Genomic DNA, 19,487 nt, shown 5'->3' with positions numbered 1-19,487 from the left:
CACCAAGCTACAAGATGAACCATTCAAACATCCAAAAGGTCTGCCTCAGGACCATTGACTCCCACTGTTCCCATGGTTCCCCTTGTGTTCCGCTGAGGGCCACAATTAAGTTGCCCTCTCTCCTGATAACTACTACCATGTTGCAATCTGTTGGAGCAGTTTGAGGCATCGTCCATGGGGGGAATTTCTCCAAAACCACAGCTGCGCTTTGGCATCTTGTTATAATGACCCTGATACTTGCTCACATGGTTTCCTGTGGAGCCATGGCGCCTCCAAGCGGTCAACGGTGAGCACCGGGGTGCGCCCCGCATGCACAGGAGGAGGGATCGGTTCTGGGGCTGAACAGGGACAGAACGAAAAGACGACTGTTCTGCGGGAAGAAAACGCGCATCGGGTGCTTTATTTCCCTTTTCTACCTGCCGTATGTCCACGTCCTTCCTTGTTTCCCCCCTGCTGAGATGAGGAGTTAATCAACACGGGATCCACTGCTGATTAAGATTTGAAGTCGTTTGAAAGAGTTTGGGTAAGCAGATTCTACTTGATTTGTTCCCGTTCTTTTACTCTGTCTCTCCGTGTCTCTCTCTCTCTTTCTCGTTCTCTGCCTTTTTGCATCTCATCAACAGATACTATGGATTTTTTTTTACCTTCTGCGATAATAAAGTTCTTCAAACCCCATAACCATTGGCGCACAACTGGAACGCCGGCTCTCTCATTCTATGTGTGCATGTGTTATGCAGCGTGATATTTACCTGTGCATTGGAGGAAGCCTGTGGGGAACATCTGCAGCAGCGTCTCCTCCGCGGCTCTCGGTCCCGGTCCGCCAGAGGGAGCCGCAGCGCGCAGGACCGACGAGTGTCGGTTGCTGTACAGGCTTAAAACTTTTTTTTGGTGTGGTGCGTCTGAAAGTATCGTTTTCTTTGCCGTTAATAGATTTGAAACTGTGCCAGGAGGTGTGATTTGATTTAACTTCAAAGTTACATTAATTCATTGATCTTCGTCTTTAAAAAAAGCATAATTTAAGATGAATTGATGTTCAATCAATGTCCAGGGTTGAACATTTCGAAAGAGGGAAAGAAGGTTCCCTTGTTTTTCACTTTGCAGAGCGCAGACTTTTATATCTTTAGTTATGTAACGGTCGACGCTGAAGTGGAGATCTGCTGGTCGAGATCCGGTGGAGATTTTGGAAGTGAATCTGTTGAAGCTTTATTGGCATATGGAGTCGACCTGGATGGTCAACCGGACAGTGTGCAGTGTACAGAGGCCCTGAAGGCCTCCTATCAAGTGTGTTAGTGATTTATGATAATCGGATTAATACTTTTTGGGGGAATATCCACAACGAGGATAACAAGGCCAATAAGACACCTACAGGTTTTCATCATTTTTCATCATTTTCATGATGCATCATGAAAATGATGAAAAAATAGGCGCTACATATTATTTGTGGCAAATCACAAATAGGGAGCAATGTGGACATCCGCCCAAGACAGCTGTTCAGCAGAAGTTTGCAGTGAGGAAAGGAAAAGCCTCTGGAGGGCAGCAGAAAGAGGCCTTGTGAAATCTTTCTCCATTTTGCGACATCACTCAATCTTTTACTTCAAAATTCCCTTTACTTAAAAAGTGGAGGTGCCATGTTTAGTCAGTATAATTACTTAAACTTTTAGCCTTGGACTCGCAGGGTTCTTTTGGTGGAAGAGTGAGTTCTTGACTTGGGCCTGTGTGTAGTTAGTGGATCTGGTTGAGCTCCCATTGGTTACTGCTGATATTACCACCATTAACAGTGGAAAAAAGAGCCATGGTCCTTTGAAACCTGTTTCATGACTTTCTGCTTAAGTAATTGGACTCTTTCTTGTACAATGATGTTAATCTGAAACCAGATGCAGAATCTACATTTTCTAAATTACAATCAACTACTGCCCTCCGTAATATGACAAAGGTTCTCTGGCAACATTCAGCATTATTAGAATACAACCAGCAAAAACGACCAGCATCCCAATTACAACGTATTCCTTGATTTAAGTTTTAAATGGGTTAAATGTCTGCAATTCAGCATTTTTACTTACTTTTATTTTTACTTAAATGGTTCTTGAGAGATATAGAGTGAGAAATCAACCTGTTGATTGTTGGCTCAGCTGTGTGCTGTCCTGTGTCTTTATAACGTCAGACAGGACACAAGGAAGATGTTGGGGTTAGAGGTCATCGCCCTATGTCTCCTTTTGGGAACCCTGACTCACGGCCAGAAAAAAGAGTGCTGGGGTGAGTGTGGTGAAACCTTTCCCTTGTGGCCAAACTTTTACTGATATGTCATGGAATATTTTGTTCACCCCATTTCCCACTGAGGCTTAAGTTTTTTTATTTGCGTTCCCTTCAGAGATAAATCAATGTCCCGTGGAGGTGTACTTCACCATAGACACATCTGAGACCATCGCCCTGCACGAGCCGCCTCCTGGAGCGCTGGTGGAGAGCATCAAGGTTCCTTGTTTATCTGTATACTCTACAATTAAGCCTACACATAAGATACCCATTTGTATAGTTATTATCCTTAAACGCCAGTACACCACGTGGGCTTTGTGTTTTATTATGTTTTGTGACTTTTTGTTGTAGGAATTCGTTGTGACGTTTGCGCAGCGTTTGGATGATGCGGACATCAATGGTGTTGTGCGGGTCAACTGGAAGATGGGTGGACTGCATTTCTCTCAGACCAATAAAGAGTTCAGTCCCATTGCGGACAAGAACACCTTTATCAATGTAAGTGTCCCACAGGCGTCAACACACACGCATGTCTATATGAATGTGGCTTTAGCGCAGTCAGCAAGCCAGTTGGCTGGTGTAGAGTTCACATGAATGTTTGACTGACAGATCGGTTACATTCTATGCCATAACAATCTGTGCTGTCGTGATGGAAAATCAAGGATCCCCAATCAAAGATGGAATTTGAAGATGTTTAAAACCTAATGGATGGAATGCTTTCAGGACAATATTCAGGATTCCAGAGACAAACATATCGGCTTGTCATCTTCAGTGATTTTTTGTTTTTGTTAATAGTTTCACTTGTTATTACCAATGAAGATAAAATCTGGGTAGATCTGTTTTGGGGCAGTAAAATGCTGTGTCCTGATATATTCAGGGAAGCTAAGGGTCTTTGTCCCCTGGACATTTGCCTGCTCATCCCAATTCGTAGTCCAGTTTTAACAAGTCTCACTGGTTTCACACGGTTTCCAGGGCGTCAGGAACATCGTCTACCTGGGTAAAGGGACCTACATCGACTGTGCCCTCGGCAACATGACGCAGAGAATGATGCCCCTATCCGCAAACCCCAACGTCCTCCGATTCGCTGTTGTCATCACGGACGGCCACGTAACCGGCGAACCGTGCAATAAAGTCAAACCGGTTGCGGAGAAAGCGCGCGAGCATATGAAGATCTTTGTCATAGCGGCGTCTAAGAACGTGGAAGAGAACGTGCTGACGGACATCGCCAGCACTCCTGCATCCGTCTACAGGAGGGACTACAAGGTTGTGGATCTGAGCCAAGGCAGAGCCACCATACATACAGAGACCATTGACCACATCATCAAGACCATGGTAACACACAAAGACTCTAACACAGAAACACAAGAGAAACCCGACACACAACCAATGCCTCTCCTGCTCACACATTGTTCCTTTTGTCTTCACAGAAACATCTGGCGTACGTAGATGTAAGAAGGCTCACACAACTCATGATCATGAAGGTTTGTGTTTCAGACTGCATCAACACTGACCGTTTGTCATGCTGTCTGTTTGACACAGTGTTTCAAAGCCACCTGTCTGGAGACAAAAGGGAGTGACGGTCCAAAGGGTAGCCCAGGACAAAAAGTGAGCTTCTACACACACTCACACCTACAGATTTCAGACAAAAATCCCCTTTATTCTTTACACATATTCTTTCCTTTGAATTCCTTGTTTGCAGGGAGCCAAAGGAGACAACGGCGACCCGGGTCTGAAGGGAGGAAGAGGTCGCCCAGGAGACCCTGGTATCGAAGGTCCCATTGGACTGCCCGGTTCTAAAGTAAGACATTCGACAGCAACCAAGCTGTGGTTCACTATTCGCTTCAGCATGACAAAGTTGGTTTGTGTCTGTATTGTAAAAAAAACTAATGTTCTTTTCCCTGCCTCCTCTCTGCAGGGAGAACCAGGTCTTCTAGGCGACAAGGTGAGGAATGCACTTCTGTTTTATTTTGATCAAGTTAATCAATGCATGAAATAAATTATTATTTATTTTATACATTATTATTTAATAAATGATTGGCTTTTTATGTGAATTTATGCAAATGATTTATGTGAATGAATAATCTTTTAATAGATAAGCATATAATGCTCATACGTTAAATAATTGCTGGTTGTCTGTCTGCCCACAGGGAGAATTGGGAACTCAGGGGAAAAAGGTAGGATTTTGTTTTTCAGTTTATGATCTACCATCTAAACAAATCCATTGATTTTCATACAAATTGCTGCGGTATGGTCCTTCTTTTCTAATTATTTCCTCTCTTCATTGCTAGGGTGGGGCTGGTCTTGCAGGACGCAATGGGACAGATGGACAGAAGGTAGCTAGTGCTTAACTTAAGGAGCAAGTTTCATTGTCCATTTTTGTGGACACAGTGACACCTATAATCATTACTAACTTACTAACACTGATGCTATTTTGACAGTCCCTAAAAGAGCATGTAGGATTTTGAAGTGACGCTCTATGACGAACTGTCTTTTTTTCCCAGGGTAAATTTGGACGAATCGGTGCTCCTGGCTGCAAAGGAGACCTGGGCGACAGAGTATGACATTCAACATGATTTGAAGAAATAATACATCCATTGTGTACTACGTTATGGCATGTTTATAGTGTGTGTTTGACGTCTCTTAGGGTCCTGATGGTCACCATGGGGACGTTGGTGAACGTGGTTCTCCTGGAAGTAACGGAGAAAAGGTGCATGGTCTTCACTTGAAAGTAAACCCATCAGCCATACCACCTGCCCAAACTCTGCCCGATTGTGAGCATGTGATGGTTTGTGTTTTCAGGGTGATCTCGGACGCCCTGGAAGATCTGGATCCCCCGGCGCAAAAGGAAACAATGGACCACCGGTAAATTTGGAACACAGCAACAGGGATCGCTGCTCTTTGATTTCCATAGGTTGGAGGAGTGCAGGGGGTGAAACGCTTACCTCTGCTTGGTGCTTTGTTCACAGGGAGAAATGGGAAGTCCTGGATCACCTGGCGACCCTGGAGAGAAAGGATTCGTTGTAAGGTTCATTGTCACAGACAGAAATGCCGTCGAAGAGACAAATAGCCTCATGTAGCTCATGTGTGTGTTTTCTGTGTGTTATTTTTCTTAGGGAACATCTGGAAATCCAGGAGACAGAGGAGAGCCTGTAAGAATGTCCAATTCCACGTTATCATGTTCCCATTCATCAATAGTCTGCATTGGTAGTACATTGATTTTCTCATATTTCCTGCATTGTAGGGGAGAAGAGGAGACTACGGGAAAAAGGGTGCTCAAGGGCCAGATGGCATTAAGGGAAACAAGGTACACATTTATGTATACACATGGGCTAGTATTGTGAACTTTTTGCATTGACACAAATGATTTTCTTTCATTGAGAAACAATACTCCACCTCTTGAGGCCTCAATGCAGTTGTGATGTTTCAGGGTGAAATGGGTCCAGAAGGCTTGAGAGGACCTCCAGGTGAATTAGGAAGCAAAGGAACAAAGGTAAGAAAAGTTATGTTTTCTGTATAGTTTGTATACATTCATCTACCTAGGGTACACAACTCTGTAATCTACCTGCCATCAACGTCCTCTCTCAACAGGGAGACAATGGCCTGCCAGGCCCCAGGGGACCACCAGGGACAAGTGGAGAGGCTGGGAAAAAAGTAGGTGAAGGCGCTCAAATGCACATCTTGTGAAATAGATTCCTGATACACTTTACATTAAAACGGTTTGTATGTTAGGGTGCCGGTGGGGAGCCTGGTGATGCTGGACCTCGAGGAGAACCTGGACCGATTGGACCAAAGGTATGCGTCCCTGGGAATGTGTAAGTGTGTTCCTCCGACTGTTTTCAGCTGTTTGTCATGACCGTTTCTTTTGTTTCTATTCAGGGAGATCTTGGAAGACCTGGCTTCAGCTACCCTGGATCAAGAGGAGCACCGGTAACGTTCACATGCACTTCATCTCACAATCATTTGCTAGAATGACACGTTTGGCTCTTAAACATTCCTCTGCTGCTTTACAGGGTGATAAAGGAGATCTCGGCAGTCGTGGGCCTCGCGGCAGCAGAGGGAGCTGTGGTCAAAGTGGGGCTCCCGGAAATAAAGGAACTGCCGGAGACGAAGTGAGTAGCTCATTGTAGTTGGATGTATTCTGTTAGCGGAGACAAAAAGTACACAATGCAATTTTTTTTCGCTCACAACAGGGTGTGCCAGGATCCGAGGGTGAGCCAGGCCGGAGAGGGGAAAGAGGAGACCCTGGCCGGGATGTAAGTATACTTAAAACGCATCGCAAACCAGGTACACGGTGAACCAGGTACATGTACCACAAAAAGGGACATATTTAAACTTACTAATACAGGGAGTTGCATCCAGTTAGGAAATGCCCACCGAAGCTGGTGTTTTTGAATGTTTACTTCTAGATCAGCGTTATCTCTAGCAATCCCAACTCAGATAACAGCTAAGAGTAAAAATTGAATTTCATATGTTGTCTCTCTTTACAGGGAGGTCCTGGCCCTGAGGGTGATCCCGGCCTCACTGTAAGAAGATTTTATTAAACCACTCTTTTATCTCTGCACATCAAGAGAAATGCATGCCGGATATATTGATATAACGTTTCTTCCTGCAGGAATGTGATGTTATGAACTACATCAGGGAAACGTGTGGCTGCTGTGGTGAGTTTAGCTATTGGATTTGTGTGGAACTAAACATGCTCCGATAAGCTGGTTGTCACAATTTGTGGTTTCTCTGCAGACTGTGAGAAACGCTGTGGAGCCCTGGACATTGTCTTTGTGATTGACAGCTCAGAGTCAGTGGGTCTGACAAACTTCACCCTCGAGAAGAACTTTGTCATCAACACCATCAACAGATTGGGATCATTTGCCAACGACCCCAAGTCGGAAATAGGTAGACATTTGTTTATGCTCATGTGGTTCTTAAATCATTTAAGAACCACATGTCTGTACATTGACCGAAAAAACAGGGTGTCAACACAGTTGCATGTGTTCCAGGTACAAGAGTGGGAGTCGTTCAGTACAGTCACAGTGGAACCTTTCAGGCCATCCAACTCGACGACCCCAAGATTGATTCATTATCTGCTTTTAAGGTCTCGAACACAAACACATGCAAACTGCTTTGAAGATTATTTTTGGTTGTAGCACAAACTGTTTTTTGTGTTCCAGATGTATCTTAATTAATCAGAACAGATATGCCGCAGTAACATGTCCCTCTCTCTCTATTTCTCACATTTACCAATATATATTATATGGCATACAATAGATGGTAGACCCACCTTAAAGTATCAAACTAGTTATATATTTTTGTCAAAAAATCCTATTAACATTGAAAAACACATCAAAAAGTTAAACTATTCCACTGGGTGACACACAACATGACAAATGTGTATTCATCCGCAGCTGAAAATAGTCCCTATGGAATGCAGAATTCACTCCTATTTGAGATACGCCTGCTGATAACTACAGTAAGACAATGAGACAATGGACAACAAGACAAATAACACAACATAAGAAAAGTGCCATGTTCAATTTACAAATTAACAATCAGGTTACAATTCAGGTTCGGGCCCATAGGGAGGGGTGGCGCTGACGAGCCGACCGAACCAGATAGGTCCTGATACGACTACTATGCACAGTCCACAACCATGGCAGCGATCTTTGCCACAGAACAAAATGGCCGCTGTGTAACTAAAAATGATCTTCACTTTGCCTGAGTGTCCGCAGCCTGTAGTGATGTCACATCACTGTGTGTGCACGTCTCTCACATTCCAACCTCCACTATCCAGAATGCAGTGAAGCGCTTGGAGTGGATTGCCGGAGGAACATGGACTCCATCAGCTCTCAAGTACGCCTACGACAACCTGATCAGGGACAGCCGCAGGGCCAAAGCCAACGTCAGTGTTGTTGTCATCACAGATGGACGTTTTGACCCCAGAGATGACGACTCGCTGCTCACCTACCTCTGCAGGTGCATGGTCATGGGGCTGTATTTGGTGATTTATAATTAGGGTTTGTGTCAATGAGAGCATATCCAATGCAATTCTTGTATTTGTGTGAGCAGTCATTCCGGCGTTGATGTAAGTGCTATTGGTATCGGAGACATGTTCGACCAGATCGAGGAGAATGAGAGTCTGAAGAGCATCGCCTGCCAGAAGGATGGCAGGGTTCTGGGCATGAAGCGCTTTGCAGACCTGGTGGCAGACGAGTTCATCAACACAATTGAAAACGTTCTATGCCCAGGTACACACTTGTGCGAAAAGACACATTATATGCAGTACGTTCCCCTAGTGTATTATAGAGCTGTTATGTCCGGTACCTTTCTCTGATATTCTCTCTTTATCTTGGTTTTAGAACCTGTCATCGTATGCCCTGATCTCCCTTGTAAATCAGGTAAGATGTTAAATTATTATGAAACACTTTGTGTCTCCTCTTCAAAGACTTTTCAGCATTTGTGGCAAAGTAACCAGAATTAACAAGGCGTCAACACGCTTCCTGTGAAAATTTTAAAATGCTGTATCTTTCTGAAACTGACAATACTTCTGTTCTTAACACAACTTCTGTCATCACTTTCCGTGTTCATAACCGAGTGCAACACCATGATTGTCCTTGAGGAGACAAAGTGTGCACAGCCATCCCCATTATTATGATACCTGCACCTCTCTATGACAGCAGGCTTTTCCCCTCAATTTAAGTGTGGCCCTTCAGAACAGAAACAAGCATCTGGGCCTTCTGCTGTGTCCAGACAACACTTGGTACCAGCTCGGTTGTTCGAAGCATACTGATGCCTCTAAGCAGGGCCCGCTGCCTTCAAGCTACGTTAAGGATGAAACGAGTTGTGTCTTATATTTAGTTTGATTTAGTTTAATCATTTGCCTCCTTTGCTATGATGCGGTAAATTTGTGTTGCTGTAAATTCAACCAAGAAAACCAAACCTCTTGCAATTTAGTGCAACTCGGTGTATCTGCGGCATCTTGCGTCGTGTCTGTGGGACTCCGCCCACGATGTCATTCCGCCCACTTGTTTCAGGAGGGGGCGTCACAGAGGGGCAAGGCCCTGCCCCCTGGATGCCGCTCGCCGAGGAAGGCAGCCCCTCATTGGTCCCCACCTCTTTGGAGGGTGTAGCCAGTCTGCTGAACGGCCTGAGTGAGCAGCAGTACGGGGTTGGCGTTGCGACCATGGCGTACACAGCCCAAAGAGCCAAACTTGCCGAGGGAGTGGACAGGCAGCACTGGACCCAGCTGTTCATCAACTCCTTCAAATACGTCTATGGAGACATAATTGGAGACCCAGAGAAAGCCTTAGGACTCTGCTAACGCCAATATGCTGACCGTGCTACCTCCTCATTGTGGTCACCAATAGCCAATAAGCTTACTGCTGGACATAGAATAGATTTGATCAGATCTGTGGGCATTTTCTAGTAATTTCTCTAGTGGTGTAGTATACTACACCCATGGTGTGGGTTGAATCCAAAAGCATTGACTGACGGGATGCTGGCCCTGTCCTTACATTTCAGAGCAGCATAATGGGCCAAAATTCTAAATGTCATGCTCCCTCTCCTCATAGAATATTTTTGAATCGATGTACATGGTACATAGCAATATGTCTAATATGATACATATCATTTCTTCTACTCTTTGTGGAGGGACGTTTTCCATTCGCATGGAAAGTAGATGTCATTTGTTGGGGGCAGGTTGGTCTGTAGAGCCATTCATGTTACTCTTGAATAGTGAACAGTAGCTCCTTGATGAAGCTTTATTTCCACTGTGAATCACAAGCTCACAGAATCCCTCAGAGGGCTTTTTTTATTTTGTTTTTGCTGTTTTGCACACATCCATGGTTACGGCCTTCACTTTTTTCTTGTGCTCCGTGAATGAGTCATCTTGGTGAAAAGGCCAAGACGTGTGGAAACTATCTGGTTGTATACACAGTTTACTGTATATGAGTTTTGAAGTTGGTGTATGTTTGGTCAATTGACTGACAGTGAAGGAACTATTGTATGTTATGCCTTATTTCTTGCATGTGGCTTGGCTTGTAAAGTAGGACGACTAGGACGATGTCCTGATATCATTTTAGCTCTTTGATGGAAACTTACTGATGTGAAAAATGTTGTTTTGTATAACATGTATTCATGTTTTAAATTGCCATCTCAAGAGAATAAAATCATAGAGCAAAATAAAACAGTGTTTTCTTAATGAGGCCACACCACTGATATAAGAAGCTTTAGATGCAATATGCTAAACTGCAACTAGCATTGAGCTCTATTGAGAGAGCATATTTTTTTACAGGCGCATCTGCGTTCCAGCTGTAGCTCGCTGAACACCTTGTCTGATTTAAAAATCCATCCACCTGTGTGTGTGTTCCAGAGCCCTCGGTGGCTAGCTGTGTTCAGCGGCCGGTGGACGTGGTGTTCCTGTTGGATGGCTCTGAGAGGATGGGACAGGAGGACCACCGAAGGGCCAAGGAGTTCATCGAGAACGTGGCTCGCCGCCTCACCCTGGCCACCGGCCAGTCAGACGAGAGGAATGCCCGCTTGGCTCTCCTGCAGTATGGCAGCCCTACGGAACAGCGGGTGGAGTTCGGGCTCACACACAATCTCACAGTGATCACTAATTCGCTGGCCGGGGTGACCTACATGGACTCCTCGTCCGCTCTGGGCAGCGCTATCATCTATGCGGTCAACAATCTTGTGATTCCACAGGTAAAAAATACGACCCTTTTACCAGCAGCCCTCATTAACATCGTATCTTGTTTGTGACAGTGAACTGTGAACTGTGTGGTTTTACAAGGGGATTTATGTTAAACGGTCACTCGGGCGGTTTAGTGATTTCCCATTGACAGGGTGGAGATGGAGCCACAAGCCCTCACAGATTACGTATTTTGTAATTCCTACATATTTAACAAATGCACTCGTTATGCTAAGCTAATCTGCCTGCAGATTCATATTCACTGTTCATTAATGAATGTGGTAGCAATCCTCTCATCTCGTCTCTTGGCAACATGGTAAATACGCATATATCCAAGGGCGTAACCGCGCATTCTTTGGGGGGTTTCGTGTCCGGCCGACGAAGCAAAGCCACACGAAAAGCACAATGAAAGCCCCCCCCTGTCGGCCGTGGCGTCCAGCGGACCCCCAATGTCTACGCCCTCGCATGCATATATGCCAGAATGTCAAACTATAATTATTTAATCCAGAGGTCTTCAACGTGGGGTCCGCGGAGGAACTGCAGGGGGGTTGCGACGTTTTTGGTTCATAAGACAATTTTTTTTTTCCAACCAATTTTTCCACAAATTTAAATGTCTTCACAATCAGAATTGTATTTATTGTCTCTAAATACACATTAACATGAATCCAACATATTGTAGCACAGCAGTTCACTCACAGCACCTTTCACGCAAACACGACATCACAGGCATCAGCCAATCAGATCGCGTTCATGCTCACGTCCAAAGAGCGCAAAAGTCTAAAATAAAAGGTGGCGGACCAAACTCCGTAGAATCGGGGTCCCTGCTCCACCTCGCCTTCTGTTTGGGGGACCATGGCCCCTGTTTTAATCTGTGCACAAGCCGAAAGAACCGCCTACTCTCTGTCCTCGTTAACAACGCCGTTGTGTTCGCAGCGGGGGGCGCGCTTGGCGCGACGCAACGCCGAGCTGGCCTTCGTGTTCGTCACTGACGGCGTCACGTCCACCGAGCAGCTGGAGGAGGGCGTGTCGGCGATGAGGCGAGCCGAAGGCGTCCCCACCGTGATCGCCGTGGGCACGGACACGGATGAAGACGTGCTGCGGAAGGTGTCGCTAGGGGACACGTCGGCCGTCTTCAGGGGAGCCGACTACGCCGGGCTGAACAAGCCGTCGTTCTTCGATCGCTTCATCCGCTGGATCTGCTAGTGAGGACGAGCAGGCTGCTTCAGCGCGTCAACGGACAACTGCGACCTTTCAGTAGGACCAGCGGACACCCTCACAAACACATCGGCATGTCATTTGTAACTTCATTCTCAATCGATGGTCAGCCCTTCCAGTCAAAGAGGAGAGGTGTATGATTGTGTATGAAACAAATTGTACTCTTTACTTTTTTTATGTTATAGGTGTTGCAGTCTGTGTCTCCTCGACATCAGTATTTACATCAAAGGTGCTAAAATAGAAATAAAAGACACAACCATTTGTTCTAGAAAACATTTGACATTGTGTGATGTAATTACATACATTTGTTGTGTAAACTTATCCTGTCCAGGGAGGAAAACATCTCCCATAAATGCCCCACTTAGGCAATCGAGAATCGCACAAACCAGCACCGCCATTGTTTACTACACATGCATTGGCAGACGAACATAAAGAAACCAGTGTGTAAAAATAAATTCAGAATAAAGCCTAAAGTGGTGACCCCAACACTGTTTTTTCTGTGTTTATTGTTATAGATCAATGTGTAATTTGCCACTGGAACCATATTGTCAGGCTACAATGGCGGACCCAAATGCACGACTCAGGAAACAGGGATAAGGGCATCGGTTCATTGCTCCCAGAGTAACGCAGGCAGTACAGGTCCAACAGGCAGGTAAACGTGGTCGTAGAAACAGGCAGTAGGTCGAGGGACACGAGAAGACAAACCAAGGGAACGCTGGAAAGTGAGTCAACATGGAACTACAACAAGGGTGAGCTTATATACACGGGGAGGGGAAGACACACAGGTGAGTAACATCAGAGTGGAGACCGGCAATCAACAGGCAGGAAGACAAGTGACGTGAATAGAGGCGAACAGTAAATGCAAAATAAAACAGGAAGTTCGTGAAACAGACGGAAAACACAATAAGAGCGGAGGCATATTTTACACATATTAGTAAGGAAATGGTTCTCAACAATTATTTTAGTGAAGGGAAAAGGTTAGTAAAACGTGCATAACACATACATACGTAAGATATGTTTTTGGAACGTAAAATCAATTCTGTCTCCATGATGAAAATAATTGGCTTCTTAAATATTTTGATCCCATAAGAGAAATGACTTCTTCCACGACATTGTGTGGTTGTGGCTTTGTCTCTCTCTGCTGTGCAGAGACGTTTGATCACATTTATTCCACAGTTTCAGTAGTTAGTTATTTTTTCAGATTTGAATTAAATAGTTAAAAATAGACAAACTAACTAATCATGACGTGTCTATTTAACAGTATATCAAGTAATTAAAATTAGCATCATCTTCACCGGATGCAACGTGTAGGTAATGTACAGAATAATACAACCTTAATTAATCAATAATTATAATCCAATTCTTTATTATTTTGACATGAGCACTCGTGCACAATGATCAGTCCGCGTCCACCTGCGTTTATTGCATGAAGTTTAAAGAAAGATAGTGTTGGCCGCATGCCGTCCGAGGCTTTGACCACTCCGGGACACCATAACGCAAGAAGACCAGAGTGACGTCACACCGTCTCTCATTTTTTCCCACGTCACGGTGAGTCTTCTGTCGCGATTAATGCTCCCACCGCCGTGCATTGTCTCAGCTTAATATTCGTTAAGATGCATTTCAAATGTAAATGGGCGAAGTGAAAAGAAGTGTCCGTTTAGACAGAATAACTCCGGCCATTCAAAGCTGAAAGAGCTCCACGTTACGTAACGCTGCTGTAAAATGACACATTGGGAGAATTAATTCCCCGTTGACTAACGTCACGTGTGCTGTTGGAGTAGAAATTCTACATATATATATTTTAAAAAGCATTATTATTACAAGTTAGTTTTCATAAGAAAGAGTGTCACTGTCACTAGTTTTTGGGTTGGAGGTGGTCATGCACAATAATTTAATTGCATAAAATACCATGGAAACCGTGCGTGTGCGTGCGTGCGTGTGTGTGTGTGTGTGCGCGTGTGCGTGTGTGTGGGTGTGTGCGTGTGTGTGTGTGTGTGTGTGGGTGTGTGCGTGTGTGTGTGTGTGTGTGTGTGTGTGTGCGTGTGTGTGTGTGTGTGTGTGTGCGCGTGTGTGCGTGTGCGTGTGTGTGCGTGTGTGCGTGTGTGTGTGTGTGTGTGTGTGTGTGTGTGTGTGGGGGGGGTGTTTGTTCCAGGGCTGCCAGTATGATGGAAGCGTCCCTCTCCTCACTCTGCACCCCTGCGATGCTGGTGGATGTGGACAAAGTGAAGAGAAATGCACAGCGGATGATTGAACGCTGTCGGGATCTGGGGGTGCAGCTTCGGCCACACATGAAGACCCACAAAACCCTGTACGAACACAGAGACACACTCACACAATACATTCATACATTTCTGTCATGCGGTTGATTGATTTATACAGCGCCAAATCACAATTTAAGTCATACCCTTATCACGCGTTCCATGTCGAGCAGGTTTATATCACACTCTTGAGTTCATGGAAACCCAACATTCCCCCACAAGCAAGCGTTTGGCCAGTGGAGGAAACATTCCTCTCATATAGGTGTGCGGCCATCTGCCTGGACATGTTGGTTTGTGAGAGAAACTGAGATGCACAACGACTGTGATATCAATAACAATTATAGAAATGATTGATCAAAGTAGCACTGGGCATCAAGCAACAGCAACAATATCAGCCAGGATCAAGACGAAATCACAACTCATGGCAACCTCTGAAAGGAGAGGTGTCCGACAGCGGCAGCTCTGGGTCCCGTTCTGCTCCTGAAGACGAGTCACATAATAAACCGAGCATGCTGGGAGCGTAATGCTATGGTTACGTGGGACTAAGAGTGTGGGCTGATCATCATCTGATCTGTTCACATCATATTGGGGACATCAAAGAGAGCGATGGAGAGAAACTAGTGTGTCATTTCCTACTTCCTGTCAGCGCACGTGTCACAGATATATGGATCAATTGGAGATTCTTAAGAGACTAATAAAATGAACCGTCCGTTCTGGAAGTAACTAACTAACTACACTGTGTGTCTTGTTTGTGAAACGTTGGCCTGCGTCTGTGTCTTTGTGTTGGTGTCCAGTGAGTGTGCTGACATTTTGACCAGTGGGTCACGGAGGTGCGTCGTGGTGTCCACACTGGCAGAGGCCTCCTTCTATGCCGACCACGGATTCGATGACATCCTCTATGCCTACTCTCTACCCTTTGATAAGGTCCTCTCCATGCAGATGCTAAAAAGATGTATTCATGGCAGAAAATGTTTTGAATATGTGAAAAGTGACTAAATGTTTTTAAAAAGCTTTTTGTGCGAAATGTGCAGTAGTGTCCTGTATGTTTCTATGGTACTCGGTGCCACAGCGCCAGTGTAGACGAGTCAAAATGTCTGTGCACAGAGGGGATGGAAGAGAAGCTCACAGCTGTATCTTATTCAAACAATTGGCAGCTGGTCGGGAAACAGCTCCATGTAAATCTTGGAAAAAAGTCAATTTAATGACAAATGTTGGCAAATGACAGTTTGTCTTAAATGGTTAAATTGATTCCTTGCAAATGAGTTTCAAATATTTTATTCTACTGTATGACATCTAGTATGCAGTACATCATTTATTTACTGGTATTATGTAGTATCAAACTGAGAAATAGCTTTCCTCTGTTGTTGTATGTAAATGTACCAATGAGCCCGCGTAGGAATACGGATTGATTGATTGTCCACCTTTCATGCTGGTTAGTGTAATTAACATAGATCTGATGTCATTTCTGACAGCTTTGATATTTTTTAAGTCATCTCCCAAAAATGCTCCAAATGATCTCTAACTGTGCTCATAGGTGGAGCGCTGCGCCGCACTGTCAGAGAGGCTGGATCTCTTCCAGGTTCTACTGGATCATCCTCATGCGCTGGATCAGCTCAAAAAGAGACCACTGAAAGACGGTCGGCTGTGGCACGTCTGGCTCAAACTCGACTGTGGCAACGGGAGAGGTAAACGTGCAAAGCATGAAGACTCATCGTCGGCTGCTGTAAGTCTAGTGATGGTTGACCTCCGGTTGGTTCTTTGCCGTAGCCGGTGTCCTGCACTCACAACCCGAGGCGCTGAGATTGGCTCTGGCCATCGGCGGGGCGGCGGGCGTGGAGCTCACGGGAGTGTACGCTCACTGTGGGAACACCTACAACTGCAGAGGAGTGGAGCAAATACAGGCTGTCGCAAAGGAAACCACAGATTTGACCTTGCAGTTTATGAAAAAGTATGTAAAAAGAATGAAGGCCATGGCACTTCAAAAGAAATGCAGGTAGAGGATAAATTGGATCATATTACACCTGCCAAACAGAATGATTAAAAAACAAGAACCTTTGTCTCACATACATATTTTTTATTAATATCATTTGGTTTACATTTGAATGACACATAGAAGTGTACCCACTTTTCTGTTGTGGGTTGTTTAATGATTGTAGAAGAAAGAGGAAGGAAGTCCAGGTAATAAGAAAGAACTTCTATGTGGTCTTGCACTGCCCCCAAATAGCTTAACATTTAAATGTAAAATGACATGACCTCATTGGCAATCATCACAATAAGACGTCAGCGCAGCTACTCGCGTAATCAATTTGTGTCCCAACAAAATGCTCTTGGTGGAATCATTCAATATGGATTTGCTCTCTGGCAGACTGAAGGCTGCCGGCATCACCTGCAAGTCCAGCATCGGCTCCACGCCGTCCTGCAGCCACCCAGTCAAAGACATGGCGCAGCTCAGCGAGGTGCATCCTGGGAACTATGGCTTCTATGGTGTGTGTGTGTGTGTGTGTGTGTGTAGCCGTAGTTGTATAAGTGCACCAGTTGGTTTGTATTCTCAGCAGATGAATGTGGGTGTTTTATGCCACGGCTGTCTTTCAGACGTGCAGCAGTCTGTCATTGGCTCGTGTAGTCTGAAGGATGTGGCCGTGAGGGTTTTGACGAGAGTCATCGGACACTGTCCTCACAGGAACCAGCTCCTGATTGACTGTGGATGGACTGGACTCAGGTACCTTCATCAATAGTGTTTGCCCCGTTTGGCAGTTGCAGAATGGACGTTTAACGGCTCGCTGTGTGAAGCTGATCGAATGCTTTATTATGAATGAATTAGTCTAGATGGAGCCGGAAAACTTCCCACTGGATATGCTGTGGTTGAGGGACACCCAGACCTAAAGTATGGTTTTCCACTCTTGTCTCCCAACTTTAATACTTAACTCAAGTGTGACTACGGTTCTGCTAACATACATTTCCCCTCAGGCTGTTATCGATGACCCAGGAGCATGGTAGATTGGAGCCCATCTCTGGTCCGCTGGACTACAGCAAATACCCCCTGGGCTCTCTGCTGCAGCTTATCCCCTACCACGTTAGTGCAGCTCAATATGGAGCCACGGTGAATGTTGTGTCAGCTTTGTCGTCCCTTGAATGTTGTTTGACTTGCTCTCTGTTTATTTTACAGTCTTGTGCAACTGCAGCGATGCATCCCGTGTACTTTGTGCACTCTGAGGGCCGTCTGCTGGGGAAGTGGACACCAACACGCGGCTGGTGAACCAGCTAGCTCAATGAACGCTAGGTGATGGAATTCTTGCAGCAACTCTTTTCACCTGAAGTGTATTCAGTGTATACAAGGATTCCAAAACCACTGCTTTAGTAACACATAGTGCTTTTGTAGACCTATTCTCCAAATGAGTTTGAATAACAAAACGTTCTTAGACTATGTTTCCACCCATCATTTGATCAGAAACCTACCTGTGTTTTTGAAAGGAGTCAGAATGACCAAGACAGCAGCAATTAAGGCCAGTTTGCCGCTGCTGGTTTGTGAGTACTCACTTCAGGCTGAAAGAATAAACACAAAAAGAAGGTAAAATGTGGTTTATGGCTCTTTTCTATCAACAATGGACACTGGATTGGTTCGGTTTTAATCAGGAATCAGGAAACATTTATTGCCAAAATATGTCAAACATACAAGGAAAAATAGACAACAAGACAGCAATGCACAAGTAATAAAATGAAATGAAATGCTAATGCAATGGGTTAGTAGAATAAGGCTATGGGTTAGTATAAAATAAGAATAAAGTTAAAAGTAAAAAATGTAAAATATTAAAAATAAAGTGAACTATCGAACAAGTGACAAAGTGACGAGTGGTGACAAAGTAACGAGTGTTAAAGTGACATGTGCAGTATGAGGGGGAGTGACCGGTGGAGTGTTCTAGTCAGTCAGTGGGGGACCGGCTCTGTTGATGAGCCCGACTGCCGACGGGAAGAAACTGTTGGTGTGGCGGGAGGTCGTAGTCCTGATGGACCTCAGCCTCCTGCCAGATGGAAGGGGCACAAACAGGTTTTGTCCGGGGTGGGACAGGGTCGGCTACCATCTTTTTAGCTGCTTCAGAGACCTGGAAGCGAACAAGTCCTGCAGGGACGGCAGATTGCAGCCGATCACCCTCTCTGCAGAGCGGAGGACACGCTGCAGCCTGCCCTTGTCCTTGGCTGTGGCTGCAGCGTACCAGACGGTGATGGAGGAGCAGAGGATGGACTCCATGATGGCCGTGTAGAAGTGGACCATCATCGTCTTTGGCAGGTTGAGTTTCTTCAGCTGCCTCAGGAAGAACAACCTCTGCTGAGCCTTCTTGGTGATGGAGCTGATGTTCAGCTCCCACTTGAGGTCCTGGGTGATGATGGAGCCCAGGAAACGGAAGGAATCCACAATAGTGACGGGGGAGTCACACAGGGTGATGGGGGAGGGTGGGGCTCTGTTCCGCCGGAAATCCACAACCATCTCCACTGTCTTCAGAGCGTTGAGCTCCAGGTTGTTCTGACTGCACCAGGACACCAGATGGTCAGACTCCACCTGTAGGCGGACTCGTCCCCACCAGAGATCAGTCCAGAGTTAACCCTCCGCTTTTAGGGGTGTTCCTTTATTTTTGAATATCCATTATTTAGTTTTTTTGCACAAGTTTTGTCCCGTCTCCAAAAGTAATTACTGTAAAAGGCTGACACTTAGTTCAGACAGTGTACTGCAAAACAGGCGATGGTCACTACACGTCTTACTGCATAAGCAGTATTAATTAATTTACCTAACTAACTACTAGGGGTAGTTGTACTTCGACTACCATCGCATCTCTTGGATAATAGTGGTTGTTTATCTGACTAAATACAATTACTATAATGTTAGTACTACTTATTTAGTCATGCACGTTTCTAAATAAAATAGAGTGAGACGACCCAGAAGTAGAAGTGTAAGTTGCCTCCGTCACAAGAGCCTTTCACATTCTCCAAATGCTAAGGAAGTAGCTTCAATGCTTCCTTATTTATCTCATTTAGCACAGGAACCACCGGACATTCGTTGACGAAATGAAAGGAGATCTTCGGTCCAAAAA

The 19,487-nt window shown here is 45.1% G+C and overlaps 2 protein-coding genes across 4 annotated transcripts; both read left to right on the top strand.

Annotated features, from left to right (window-relative positions):
* The first annotated feature begins 148 nt into the window (after positions 1 to 148).
* Positions 149 to 12,631, top strand: col6a2 (collagen, type VI, alpha 2). 2 transcript variants are annotated; one of them, XM_040171254.2, is made up of 32 exons: positions 149 to 523; positions 2,162 to 2,253; positions 2,369 to 2,469; positions 2,602 to 2,745; positions 3,220 to 3,579; positions 3,675 to 3,695; positions 3,787 to 3,852; positions 3,947 to 4,045; positions 4,163 to 4,189; positions 4,395 to 4,421; positions 4,536 to 4,580; positions 4,749 to 4,802; positions 4,892 to 4,954; positions 5,047 to 5,109; positions 5,214 to 5,267; positions 5,361 to 5,396; positions 5,489 to 5,551; positions 5,675 to 5,737; positions 5,836 to 5,898; positions 5,977 to 6,039; positions 6,124 to 6,174; positions 6,258 to 6,356; positions 6,438 to 6,500; positions 6,735 to 6,770; positions 6,860 to 6,905; positions 6,985 to 7,137; positions 7,242 to 7,336; positions 8,033 to 8,214; positions 8,308 to 8,486; positions 8,598 to 8,636; positions 10,610 to 10,944; positions 11,864 to 12,631. In XM_040171254.2, the coding sequence occupies exons 2-32, from the start codon at positions 2,178 to 2,180 to the stop codon at positions 12,131 to 12,133; spliced, it is 3,036 nt and encodes a 1,011-aa protein (XP_040027188.2). In that variant the 5' UTR covers positions 149 to 523; positions 2,162 to 2,177; the 3' UTR covers positions 12,134 to 12,631. The 2 variants fall into 2 exon arrangements, with proteins under 2 accessions (XP_040027188.2, XP_040027189.2); XM_040171255.2 differs by lacking the exons at positions 10,610 to 10,944; positions 11,864 to 12,631 and adding an exon at positions 9,273 to 10,424.
* Positions 12,632 to 13,598: 967 nt separating this feature from the next.
* Positions 13,599 to 17,977, top strand: LOC120816031 (D-serine dehydratase). 2 transcript variants are annotated; one of them, XR_005711795.2, is made up of 10 exons: positions 13,599 to 13,693; positions 14,298 to 14,453; positions 15,198 to 15,327; positions 15,938 to 16,088; positions 16,171 to 16,351; positions 16,769 to 16,887; positions 16,996 to 17,122; positions 17,230 to 17,287; positions 17,371 to 17,476; positions 17,570 to 17,977. XR_005711795.2 is itself a non-coding variant. In XM_040171257.2 (10 exons), the coding sequence occupies exons 2-10, from the start codon at positions 14,308 to 14,310 to the stop codon at positions 17,657 to 17,659; spliced, it is 1,113 nt and encodes a 370-aa protein (XP_040027191.2). In that variant the 5' UTR covers positions 13,599 to 13,693; positions 14,298 to 14,307; the 3' UTR covers positions 17,660 to 17,977. The 2 variants fall into 2 exon arrangements, 1 of the variants encoding a protein (XP_040027191.2); XM_040171257.2 differs by having other exon boundaries at positions 17,225 to 17,287.
* Positions 17,978 to 19,487: the final 1,510 nt, after the last annotated feature.

This window comes from Gasterosteus aculeatus, chromosome 3 (assembly GCF_964276395.1).
Source record: "Gasterosteus aculeatus chromosome 3, fGasAcu3.hap1.1, whole genome shotgun sequence".
Taxonomy (NCBI): domain Eukaryota; kingdom Metazoa; phylum Chordata; class Actinopteri; order Perciformes; family Gasterosteidae; genus Gasterosteus; species Gasterosteus aculeatus.
Note: the sequence above shows the minus strand (reverse complement) of the source record. Positions and strands in the feature narration are given on the sequence as shown.

Bases quoted from the DNA above. Each gene is read 5' to 3' on its own strand.
- col6a2 (XM_040171254.2), top strand. From the start codon at position 2,178: ATGTTGGGGTTAGAGGTCATCGCCCTATGTCTCCTTTTGGGAACCCTG. The intron at 2,470-2,601 runs GTTCCTTGTTTA...TTTTTGTTGTAG, and splicing joins CGCTGGTGGAGAGCATCAAG to GAATTCGTTGTGACGTTTGC. The intron at 5,110-5,213 runs GTAAATTTGGAA...CTTTGTTCACAG, and splicing joins AAGGAAACAATGGACCACCG to GGAGAAATGGGAAGTCCTGG.
- LOC120816031 (XM_040171257.2), top strand. From the start codon at position 14,308: ATGATGGAAGCGTCCCTCTCCTCACTCTGCACCCCTGCGATGCTGGTG. The intron at 16,352-16,768 runs GTATGTAAAAAG...GCTCTCTGGCAG, and splicing joins ACCTTGCAGTTTATGAAAAA to ACTGAAGGCTGCCGGCATCA. The intron at 16,888-16,995 runs GTGTGTGTGTGT...GCTGTCTTTCAG, and splicing joins TGGGAACTATGGCTTCTATG to ACGTGCAGCAGTCTGTCATT.